The following is a 13338-nucleotide window of genomic DNA, read 5'->3' as shown; positions in this document are numbered from 1 at the left end:
AGGTGTAGCAAATCTGGGTATTGGAGGACTTAAGGGTGAAACAATGAATTTTAGGGTACTGCAGTCATGATTTGCTGAGGTGCTGAGCATTCACAGCTCTGAGATACTTACAACAGTGGGTGTTCCTCACCTCTGAAAATCAGGCCCTTAGCATTTTGCAGCAAGTGTTCAGCACTTTGCAAGATTGAGCCCTTAGTCATAAAAATATATTTTACATATAAAAATACAGATTTCCTTCTAAAAAATCAAATCTTGAGTGTTATTCTCCTCTGAGTATGTTTTTACACATTCTCAAAGAGACATCTGGGATTTACCATGAACAGTGCAAAAGACTGTTTTATAGTTATTAGAACACACACTGTAGTACCTTTAAACACCGATTGAAAAAAAAAGTTGAAAAAACTTTTAATCTCAAAGACATTCTGATCCGACTTGAACTTTTGCTTAGTGAATTGTAAACAAACTTCTTAGAATGCTGAGAGTTTTCTCATTTCTTTCCAGCAAAGGCAGTCTCAAACACATCAAGTCCTGCTTTGAAGTAAACCTGAGCTGAATTGATGCTGTTCAGCACCTTTGACAAGGCTGCTTGAAGGGTCTCATTTGACTGATGTAGCTTGCAGTGCTCCAGTGCCTCTAGTAGTACTGAAAATTGGCTCATCTTTTCATCCAGCCTGTAAAGAATGTTTCTAAAAGAGAACAATGGAAAATGGTAAACGCTTTACTCAAACAGATGAAAACAATTACTTCATCACAAATCATCAAGGATCCCTCAAAGTACCAGCTACGCTTTACAAATGATACATATTATCTATAGCAAACCTAGCCTGCAGCACACTGAAAAGATGTGTACATATTTATTCTGGTTTTCGAACGTGCACCTGTCCATCGCTCTAGGTGCATGTACACTAAAAACATTTACAAAGCCTATGCAAGAACACCCAGACTCTTCCCTGCCCACTCAGTCATTCAGGATTTAATTGAACTCACACACTTAGGCCCACAATACCCCTCTTGAAGTATCTCATGTTCTCAGCGGGATTGCGTTTATTCCCCCTTTTAAAAGATTTAAGTTATTACTGGGGAGCCTATATATGAAAGAAACATTTTCTTTCCTCTCTGCTCCTGTTGCTTATTTCCCACTTTAATGTAATTTAGGGAGAAATCCTGGTCAGACTGAAGACAATGCAAAACTCTCACTAACTTCAGCAGGAACATTATTTCACCCATAGTCCTCTGTGACATCATCACCAGTGCAACCGTCTTTAATATTGCAGACTAAAGTCAGAGAATACACTAAAGCAGGGATCAGCAACCTTTGGCATGCGGGAAGTGGGAACCTCTGCGGGAAGCAGCATGGGACGAGGAATGTGCTGGCTGCCGCTTCCTGCAGCTCCCTCTGGCCTGGAACGGCCGAACCTGCAGACGGTCCAGGTAAACAAACCATCACGGCCCGCCAGTGGAGTTCCCTGATGGACCGCGTGCCAAAGGCTGCTGATTCCTGCACTAAGAAATAGCAAAACTCTTACAAAACAAAAAATTGTGTTTTCAGGCAACATCCTTACGAATTAACAAAAAATAACCAAAAATAAATACAGACAACATAAGATACAAGCAGAATTATTCATACAGGACCCAATCCTGAAGTTGCTATTGCAGGAAAACCTACTGCCAGATTCTTTGGGAACTTTGTCGTGTAAGGTGTTGCAGGATTGAAATTAAAGCTATTCAATGGTTTTCATGAGACTTCTGTAGGTCTTTTAAAGCAGTAATCTAAATGCAGTAATCATTATACCAATTAAATAATCATGTAAATATCATAAAACTCTACCCTAGGGGCACCTTTGATTGCAAACCAAAGTGTGTGAAGTTTCAGTTAAAAAGGCCATAAGTGATTCTGTGTAGGACTTTATCCAGAAAAACACAGGGAGGAAGAAATTCCATAGCACGAACACGAAAACAGTATCAAAGAAAGCAGGACAGCCAAGACACTACATTAGTAACTTAATTACAAGATAGGCCCAGTGGCAACTCCAAATTAGTAATAAAACTGCCAGGGATATTCACCTGGAAGATAGAAGACTACAAAAGAGTATCTGTTGCAGATTACTATCAGATTCTTCTAATTACCAGTCTACAAGAGGGAGTGGTAATGAAGTGGCAGGATAAATGGCAACTCAGAACAGCCACTTATGCTCAGTAGTGTTTTGTGTATAGCAGTGTGTAACAAAATGCTATGAATAAAGTGTGACATTTTCCAAGTATATGAAACAGCTCAGATCTTTACAAATGTATTTCTTACTAGCCTTACCTATTTCTAATTCATTTGCTCTTACAGGGAGTATTCAACACCCAAACAATAATTAGAATAGTGCTGTAGGAATGATCATCTTTGTATCCTCCAACAGGATAGTACCTAACATATTTTGAGCGCTACACCAAAAAAATAAATCGTTATCAACATGTGTGTGTGTGGGGGGGGGGAACTGCATGAGTAAAACAGGGCAGTGCCCACTTCAAAGATCTGTTTAACATGATTCTGTTACATGTGAACATGATGTACCATAAATTCAAAGGTGACTGGATTATGCTGCCTGTAGTCACAGACCTTCTGTGTAGTATAATGAGTGACATAGGTGCATGGTGATAGCCAGAGAGGCTTTTTTTAAGGTGAGTTGAGGGAGCACTGCCAGCCTTGCACTGGATCCCAGAGCAGTCATGCCCTCAGGGAAGTTACGGGTGAATGAGTTATTTAGAAACAATACTGCTCCTTGAGGGCTGGATCCTACTTGCTCTGAAGTCCAGGCTTCCACATTGACTTCAAAGGGAGTAGGATCGAGTTCTTTCAGAGGATATGTGCATGCCCCCCTCATGTAGTGTTCATGACATACTACAGCAGACATGCTGGGGAGACTGGATGCCTGGTCAGACTCTCAAACCATCAAGCCACACAATCTTGTGGGCAGTGGCCAGCACAGAAGCCAGACACCTTCCTTCTTGACAGGTATATTGCAGTCCTGTCTGGCACCGGGGCGAGGTGGGAAGAAGCAGCTCACTGTATGCTCTCTCTCCACTAAAGCATCCCTTACATGAAATAGAGGAAAATAACACTGATAATTTAAAATTATTTCAACAATGGCTTTTTATTTTATTTTTTAAAAAGGCTAAATTATGCCAAGCAATGAAACATACCATGGCATTAAGGGATACATTTTAAACTGTTGAAGTCAATGGGAGTTCTCATTGACTTTGATAGAGCCAGAAGTTCATCCTAAGTACCTAAACGCTTTGGCACTGTAGTCTGCATTTAGGTACCTAGATAAAGCTATAGGGCCAGATCTTCAACTTGTGTAAATCTTTATATGTCAACTGAAATCAATGGAGCTATGACCATTTACATCAGCCACAGATCTGACCCATAGAGAAGGGATGGCAACCTACAGATGGCAAGATTTTGAGGTCAATTAGAAAGTGCATTTTAGAGGTGTATAGGGACCTATCTTTACCACATCCACCTTGAGTATTAAAATTTACCGTAAACAAGCCACATGAATAAACCAGATTGTTTATCTTTATGAACATCTACTAGGATCGTAACACATTTTCACTCTGCTGCAGTCATTCCAATGGCAGGTTGGTTACAGGCTATTATTTAAGTAGGGCTGTTGATTAATCACAGTTAACTCACGTGATTAATTCAAAAAATTAACTGTGATTAAAAAAATTAATTGCGATTAATCACACTGTTAATAAAATACCAATTGAAATTAATTACAGATTTTGACATTTTTCTACATTTTCAAATATATTGATTTCTATTACAACACAGAATACAAAGTGTACAGTGCTCACTTTATATTATTATTTTTTATTACAAATATTTCCACTATAAAAATTATAAACAAAAGAAACAGTATTTTTCAATTCACCTCATACAAGTACTGTAGTGCAACCTCTTTATCGTAAAAGTGTAACTTACAAATGTAGATTTTTTTTTGTTACATAACTGCATTCATAAACAAAACAATGCAAAACTTTAGAGCCTACAAGTCCACTCAGTCCTACTTCTTGTTCAGCCAATTACTAAGACAAACAAGTTTGTTTACATTTACGGGAGATATTGCTGACTGCTTCTTATTTACAATGTCACCTGAAAGTGAGACCAGGCATTCGCATGGCACTTTTGTGGCAGCATTGCAAAGTAATTACGTGCCAGATATGCTAAACATTCATATGGCCCTTCATGCTTCATCCACAAATCCAGAGGACATGGTTCCATGCTGATGATGCTTGTTAAAAAAATAATGCATTAATTAAATTTGTGATTGAACTCCTTGGGGGAGACTTGTATGTCTCCTATTCTGTTTTACCCATATTCTGCCAATAATTTCATGTTATAGCACTCTCGGATGATGACCCAGCACATGTTCATTTTAAGAACACTTTCACAGCAGATTTGACAAAATGCAAAGAAAGTACCAATGTGAGATTTCTAAGTATAGATACAGCACTCGACCCAAGATTTAAGAATCTGAAGTACCTTCCAAAATCTGAGAGGGATGAGGTGTGGAGTATGCTTTCAGATGTCTTAAAGGAGCAAACCTCCGATGCGGAAACTACAGAATCCGAACCACCAAAAAATAAAATCAACCTTCTGCTGGTGGCATCTGACTCAGAGAATGAAAACGAACATGTGTCGGTCTGCTCTGCTTTGGATTGTTATTAAGCAGAATCCATCATCAGCATGGACGCATGTCTTCTGGAATGGTTGTTGAAGCATGAAGGGATATATGAATCTTTAGTGCTTTTGGCACATAAATATCTTGTGATGCAAGCTACAACAATGCCATGCAAACACCTGTTCTCACTTTAGGTGCACTGTAAACAAGATGTGTGCAGCATTATCTCCTGCAAATTGTAACCAAACTTGTTTGTCTGAGCAATTGGCAGAAGTAGGACTGAGTGGACTTGTATGTTCTAAAGTTTTACATTGTTTTATTTTTTAATACAGTTATTTTTTGTTCCTAATTCTACATTTGTAAGTTCAACTTTCATGATAAAGAGATTGCACTACAGTATTTATATTAGGTGAATTGAAATATACTCTCTTTTTTTACAGTGCAACTATTTGTAATAAAAAATAAATATAAAGTGAGCAATGTACACTTTGTATTCTGTGTTGTAATTGAAATCAATATATTTGAAAATGTAGAAAACATCAAAAATATTTAAATAAATGGTATTCTATTATTGTTTAACTGTGCGATTAATCACGATTAATTTTTAATCGCTTTACAGCCCTATATTTAAGATGAATACTCTTAACTGACCAGAGTACAAATCAACATATAATGGGGGATATTTAGTTGTCTGGTGAATGTAAGAGACAGGAGAGCTTTCATCATCATGTTAAAGATGATCTTAACTTCTGTACGACTAATATAATTTAGGAACAGTTGATCTATTGCACAGTATGGTGGAAGCTTTTTGTGATGTATGACAATACTTTAAAAGCATAACAAGCAACATTAGAAGTATCTTTTAAAAAAATTCTTCTATGGATTGTCACCAGGATCTTATATTTTCCAATTACTTATCTCTGCATTACAAGCCATACCACTTTTTTTTTTGGCTGCATATAACGAATTCTCTTTATGAATCCTTACAAAGAGTCAGCGAATAGTATTTCATTTTTGTATCTCCAAGTTTCATCAAATGAAAAAATGGCTATAATGTTACTCAGTTTTTGTATTTTCATGTATTTTCCAGTCAGTAAAGAGTGTTTTAATTAAAAATTAAAACTGTTTTGAAAAATACCTCGCCATTTCACTTGCATGCATTAATATTGATATACAATTGCTATACATAGACCCATACCCAAAACACCTACATTTACTCTATGTAATTCAATTACTAAAACATTCTGTAACTGAAATCGTTTTTGTAGCCTACACTTTTAAAACAACATTAATTCCACCCTCTTGCCTAATCGTTTAAATATCTTCCTTCATCTTTAATTATTTTGATCTTAAAAATATAATTCATATAGTCAGCCTGACTCACACAAAACAGAGAGACTACTAAAAGGAAAGTGTAATACATTATTGATGACACTAATGAAATTACAACACACATCACTCATCTTAATGGGTCTGTTTCAATGACACATCACAGTGACCTGAAAAGTACAGCACCAAACTAGGACACCTAATTAATAACTCCAGACAGTACTACTGAAAGAGATAAAGCATCTTCATATAACTGACAAATCAGTCTTCATAAACTAAGGCAAAGGGGCATATACAATGAATTTTAAAAGAAAGGAATCTATAGTCCGTACAATGAGTCATTTCCATGTCTGCAAGCATGCCTGTTGCTGATGGAAGTAATGACTTTGTATTCTAATGTTGATTTTCATTATCATAACTGGGCATGGAATGCCACTCCTTACATTATACCTCATGCCAGGAAACTTCTCAGTGATAAATCACACTTGATAATAAGTCATGTCTTTCAAAACAGACTAAGCTGTGTATAAAGCAACAAAGAGTCCTGTGGCACCTTATAGACCAGCGGTCTGCAACCTATGGCACGTGTGCCGAAGGCGGCATGCAAGCTGATTTGCAGTGGCACTCACACTGCCCCGGCCCTGGCCATTGGTCCGGGGCACTCTGCATTTTAATTTAATTTTAAATGAAGCTTCTTAAACATTTTAAAAGCCTTATTTACTTTACATACAACAATAGTTTAGTTATATATTATAGACTTATAGAAAGAGATCTTCTAAAACCATTAAAATGTATTACTGGCACGCAAAACCTTAAATTAGAGTGAATAAATGAAGACTCGGCACACCACTTCTGAAAGGTTGCCGACCCCTGTTATTGACTAACAGACAGGGCCGGCTCCAGGCACCAGCTTATCAAGCAGGTGCTTGGGGCAGCAACTCGGGAGTGGGGCGGCACTTTCAGGGATTCGGTGGCAATTCGGCGGAGGGTCCCTCACTCCTGCTCGGAGCAAAGGACCTCCCGCTCAATTGCCGCAGATCGCAATTGCGATCACGGCTTTTTTTTTTTTTTTTTGGCTGCTTGGGGTGGCCAAACCCCTGGAGCCGGCCCTGCTAACAGATGTATTGGAGCATAAGCTTTTGTGGGTGAATACCCACTTTGTCAGACGCATGATGAAGTGGGTATTCACCTACGAAAGCTTATGCTCCAATATATCTGTTAGTCTATAAGGTGCCACAGAACTCTCTGTTGCTTTTTACAGATCCAGACGGACATGGCTACCCCTCTGATACTTAAGCTGTGTATACGATACTGTGTATAATATAGGGACCAATATATACCCCAAAACTATTTTAGAAGTTATACTGAAGCAATGAGACTGTTAAAAGTAGATTACTGTATTTACCTTGTCATTGAAAGAGATTATTTTATTTGGGAGACAAGCATGTACATAAGTAACATACAAACACATGAGGTGAATTATTGTGCCATTCACATATATCTACTATCCTAAGGGTTCAGGTTTGGATTTTGCAGACCAAAAGTAATTACTAAATCATTGGAATGTGACAGCAAGCAAAAAGTCCCAGATGAGTTGAGTTCACATTGTCTCAATGGGATCACACTAAAATCTCTTATGGTAAAGTGCAGTGGGTATCTCCGTCTGTTCTACTTATAATCAAATGTGCTGTGACTAGAGCTGTTTCAATACTCTCACAAATTCATTTTATGTATCTCTGAATGATTTGTAATTATTGTCTGGAAAAACAAACAACAACAACAACAAGTGATTTCTGACATTCTTTTTTATTTCCCCTCTCATCGTCATGAAAATTTTCAGTTCTGAATACACCTTCCTTAAAGGCAGGGAGCTTGTCCACTTTCATTTTTGTAAAACACCTAATGCATTGCTGTGTTATGTAAACAAATAAATTATTACAATAAATATTCCCATGCTGAGATTTTTAGATTCACAGCGTCTGGATTTATTACAGGATCTAGAGCACTATATATTCACTACCACTAGATTTGCAGGAGATTTTAAAAATGTGTTATACTAGTTTGTACCTATGAAAACTTTTTAAGGTTGGTGGAGACGAAGGTTCCCCCTCTTCTTTTTCTACTACCCACTTATCTTTCCTACCTCAATCCTTTTCCTCTTCTTTCTTCTTTCCTTCCTTTCGCCCTACAAATAGTTTATTCTGAAGTGGTCTGACTATGGTATTGTCGAATGGTATGATGATGACAAAAGAGCAACGTATTGCAAAATTCTGCTCCATGGTGTATAATTTTTGCTGATCAGTAAAAATATCATTAGCTTTCTCATCATCATCATCAAGATGGACGAGTAAGATTTTATTCCTGGGCTGGTAAACTGTCATGAAATATTTTCAAGGCTGATTAAAAGGTAAGAGGCCCTGCCCCACGTTCTTACTTCCTCCCTGTCTCCTCTTCTCCTGTTCTCCAATTCATTTGCATATTGCATTCTTAGTGGATGAAATGTTTCCATTTACAAACTAATCACATATTCTATACTCCATACTCTCTGGAAAGCCACACTGTATTCAAGTATAACTAATGAGCACTTCTATGCATAAATAATAATACCTCTCTCTTACATAGTGCTTTCCATGAACAGATCTCAACATGCTTTACAAAGGAGGTAAATATCATTATCCCCATTATAAAAAGTTGTAGGGTCAGATTTCACTCACAAACTTCTACTAAGTGGATTGCAAGAATGTAAATGAGGGCAGAATCTGACTTGCAAGGCCAAATTCTCCATTTATGAACACCAGCGCTACACTGATGTCAGTGGTGTTTCACTGGTGTAAACCTAGTCAAAGAGAGAGCAGAGTTGAGGATTTGGACAATCCTCAGGCTTCAGGCTACAGCTGAGCAATTAACTGACTTTTTCAATTTGGTGGCCAAACCAGAATATCCAGAAAAAATCATTTATTTTGAATAGAAACTGAATTTTTCTGGTTATTCTTACTGAAACTAACTCTCCCAACCGATTTTGTTCAGGTCAATTTGAACTGACATTTCATTGAAAAACCTTTTGAAATGAAATGTCAAAATGATTCATTTAGGCAATGTCAAAATGAACCAGTTCAGCTTTTTTGAAGGAAAAAAAAATCTGTTTCCTTTTTTTTTTTTTGGATGACTTATTTGCCTAATTCAATTCAATTCATGAATGGTTTCAGTCATTCTAAAACTTCATTTTTGGGTGAATTTTATTATTTGACCAAAAAAGTTTGGCCAGCTTTACTTACATTTATTAAAGAAAAGGAAGCTGGACATATGATTCTTTCTTTAATTGTTCATGACAAAATACCAGCATTCACATGTTTTAAAGTATATAACAAATCATTCTAGCCTTGTGCATAGACAAAGCTAGCACAATTACCATCATAAAACTAACAGAATGTAAATCTTGATTTTCTGTTAATAAGACACTGATCTGTAAGTCCTTAGAAAAGATTTCAAACAGAAGACTGTATCCATAACAACATGCAGCCACACAGTTTAACTTTCAGCACATAAAATAGTAATTGCTTTTTTCTTTGACATTTTTATATTTTCATGGTTTATAACAGCAAAAATGGCCTCCAGTATTTCCTGACAGTTAATCACTGATTCAGTTATGGGCCCAGTAAGATGTACCTCTTCAAGCCAGCCTGGCATCAGCTGGCAGGAAATGTTCTCCCTGATGGACATTCAGTGAATTGTATTAGCACCTGTATCCCAAATTCTGCACCTTGTACTGCACAGAAGGACTTCACTGGAGTTCTATGCAGGGATAGGGGTCCACCAACATGAAACAAAATGCTGTATTGGGATCTACAATTGTACTGTTTTTCCATAAATATTGAAATGCCAACAACTTTTCTGAGAGCTGCAGCATTTTTAAACTTTCATAAAGGGAGTAACATTAAATTTAAAAAATGGGAATTTAATTACAGATAACTAATCCTCACAGCAAGCCATGAATATCAGGTGAGACACAGATTGGTGCACACCTGGTATAGAAAAAACACCTACATTTTTATACAATACTCCAATTTGTTCTTTAAAATTCAGTTCTGCTCTTATCAAAGTAACTCCTGTATCACCAGATTTTGATCTCACTCCCATGCTTTTTCCATTGAACTCAGTGAGGTTGTTCCTGATTTGCTGTGAGGTAAAGGAAATCAGAATGAGGCCCACTGACTTCAGGAGTGCAGATTCAGGTCCAGGTCCAGTACAGCAGAATCAGAGCGTAAAGGGAAGTATCAGGAAGGCAAATGGTCTTCAGGAGTCACAAATGGATGTTTTCACTGTTAAAGAACAGTCCTGTGTAATGTATAAGGCATGATTCCCTGTAGGGTTTTATAGAAATTAATTAAATAGGTTTCCCTAGAAATGAGTGTAAAAACCCATACAAAGTATCAGATCTTTTCAAAAGAATTTTAAAACCATCTTCTAGAACTGAATAGAAAGTGATATACCTCCTACAGAAATGTATAGGTTGCTTTAAAAATTCTATAGGATTTTTCCATAGGTGCTTGGACTGTGAATTTGTACTTTTGAGAGCGATTAAGGCATATTGTTTAAAAATTAAAACTAACAACTGTATCTTAAAATATGCTATTTGCTGGGAACATGTGGGTCAATGGTGTCAAATATGCTTTCTGTTATTTGTTGAATGATATTTAAAATATAACTCTAACTACCTCCACCAGTAGCAATAAATCTGAGTATGTTCCTCATTGGTAGATTTATGTTATGCTATTACATTGCACATGAGAGCAGCATATGTTCACGTTGAACAATATGAAGACTTTTTTTTGTTACAAGGATGTCTCAGCCTGGGATATTGATTCAAAATTGTTGTGCTACCAGTTGAAGAAACTGAGTGGGGGTGAGCTCTGAATGTTTTCTGAATGGTGCCCACCTTATGTTCAGCAGCTACTGCAGGAATTTAGAACATAGGTCAGACAAATGGTGATTCGCAGTGGGGAAAAAATTCTAATTCAAAAAGTAGAAGGCAGCATCCAGTAGTTAAGAGTAGTACACCCTGGGAGTCAGGTGTCCTGGGTTCTATTTCCAGCTCTTCCACTGAACACTTCTACCTTTTCTGGATTAGTAGTGAGAATTCTACTAGTAGTGAGAATTTTCAACTAGTAATGGACCAATACTATTAAGATTCTTTTTGTTTCCAATATACTTATTTCTTATTGTCCTTAACTTTGCTGGCCATAGATTTGTACTTGTGTCCCTTTGCTTCCCTTATCAATCTTCTAAAATTTCTAGCTTCTGATTTATATTCGTTACTATCAACTTCCCCTTTCTTCCATTTGTTTCATACTAATTTTTATAGCTGCCTTCATCTCCCCTTTAAACCAGGTCAGTTGTTATCCAATATGAGCTTCTTCCTCAACTGTGGGATTGTGTCTTTTTGGACATCCAGTAAAGTTTTCCTAAATAACTCCCAATTATCATTCACATGTTTCTAATGAAATTCTTCCTCCCAGCAAATCTGGCTCATAATTGTTTTTAGTTTTGTGCAACTGGCCCTTTTAAAGCAGCAATTATATATATCTCTGGTCTAGACTTTAATCTGTTTTCACATTTAAATGTGATCAAGTCATGAGCATGGTTACCTAAGTTACCTTAAATGCAAATCTCATGGCAACCTTTCTTACAGAGTTCCCTATTTCCCTAATGTCTCAGCACCACTGGTTTCTGTTCTCTATGTCATGTACTGCTATGCTTGTCTTGCATACTTGGATATAGCTTGGAGACAAAATAAAGGTACATTGTATTGTATTTTTCAGTGGAAGGATAAGTTCGTTATTTTTATATAATAAATTTTTAGTTCTATAACTAATTTTTAGTTCTATAATCAGTTCCTCATTGCTCTTTATCTGTCAAGACATAGTCTAATATAGGAGTCCCCCATGTTGGGATGCAACACTTTTTGAGTTAGGAAATTGTCATCTATAATGCTTAGTAATTCCAAGCATGTTTTAGTATTGGCAGCATGAGAACTCAAGCATTTGTCACTTAGATTGAATTTTCCCATGATCACACAGCTGTTTTCCTTCACACTATAGATAGGTGCATAAAGAACTGGTCATCTTGTTCCCCAGTGCGATTTGGTGGTCTGTAGTGGACAGCAACTAATAGCCCATCTTGTGCATTATCTGTTAGGTCATTGAACCATAAGCATTCGCAATCATTTTCTTATGAGTTATCCGTGACTCGGAAACAGGTAATGCCATTTTTGGCATAGAGTGCTAATCCTCTTCCCATTTTGCCCACTTGATCCTTCTTGAATAGGTTAAGTAATGCCAACTAGATGAAATTTATGCTCATAAATGAGCATTTCCAATTTCTTGTTTGTTACCCAGGCTCCTAGCATTAGTGTATAGGCAATTAAAGAATTTCTTCTCTTTGTGTCCTTTGGTTCCTTGATTAATTTTGTTCTCCACAGCTCTATTTTATGCTAATGGTGTACTCATATCTTCCCTCTTTTAACCTCCCGTTTTGTTATTAGTGTATCATCCTCCTGCCTACTCTAGCCAGCCTGCCCCCAAGACAATTAGCCCCCCTTCTATGAAGATGGAAGCCATTCAACCTACACAGCCCTCTCTCCCCATAGAAGGTGGACCAGTGTTTCACAAAACCCAAACCTTCCACCCTACATCACTTACCTAGCCAGTGCTGCACATCCAGAATCCTCTGCCTTCTGTCTTCCTTTACTTGTGGGACAGGAAGGATCTCAGAGGAGATCGCTTGGACATACTTCTTCCTCAGCACTCTTCAGAGTTCCTGAAGTAATCTACTATCTGGGAGATATCTGGCATGCAGTGTCATTAGTGCTAATATGAATCATCACCAACGGAGCCTTTCCTGTTGATTTCAAAAGCCTATTCAATCAGAGTGACATCTCATGTCTTGGCTCCAGGAAGGCAGCACATTTCCCTGTTGTCCATCTATCCCTTGCAGAATGTTGTTTTGATTCTACTGAGTACTGAATCCCCAAAAAGGATCATCTGTCTTCCTTGGACATTTGGAGAATCGTTTGTGGAGAAGCGTGATTTTCTTACAGGTCAGGCTGAGCTGCCATTCACAGATGTGTCCCCTATATATCTCCATTCCCTTTGACCAGCTGAAACTTGGTAGGTATCTTCCACAGTTTACACATAGAGGACCTGTTATTGACTGGAAACTTCTAGCTGTGTGGAATTCCCCCTGGTCCTCTTCTCTCTGGTGGCCAAAGCCTGCCCCTCCTCATCTATCTCCAGCCAGGGAGAATGCCACCATAACCTCTTGCCTTTAGCAGTTA

The 13338-nt window shown here is 37.5% G+C and overlaps 1 protein-coding gene across 3 annotated transcripts in view; it reads right to left on the bottom strand.

The window, feature by feature from the left end:
- Positions 1-262: 262 nt before the first annotated feature.
- The window catches only part of NAALADL2 (N-acetylated alpha-linked acidic dipeptidase like 2), a 907975-nt gene continuing 894899 nt past the window's right edge, over positions 263-13338 (bottom strand). For all 3 annotated transcript variants that reach the window (XM_045031272.1, XM_045031273.1, XM_045031270.1), the window contains one exon: positions 263-686. In XM_045031272.1, the coding sequence (XP_044887207.1) occupies positions 488-686 (199 nt within the window). In that variant the 3' untranslated portion in view covers positions 263-487. The remainder of the gene's footprint in view (positions 687-13338) is intronic.

Source organism: Mauremys mutica, chromosome 9 (assembly GCF_020497125.1).
Source record: "Mauremys mutica isolate MM-2020 ecotype Southern chromosome 9, ASM2049712v1, whole genome shotgun sequence".
Classification (NCBI taxonomy): domain Eukaryota; kingdom Metazoa; phylum Chordata; order Testudines; family Geoemydidae; genus Mauremys; species Mauremys mutica.
This window is presented reverse-complemented; position numbering and strand designations above follow the sequence as displayed.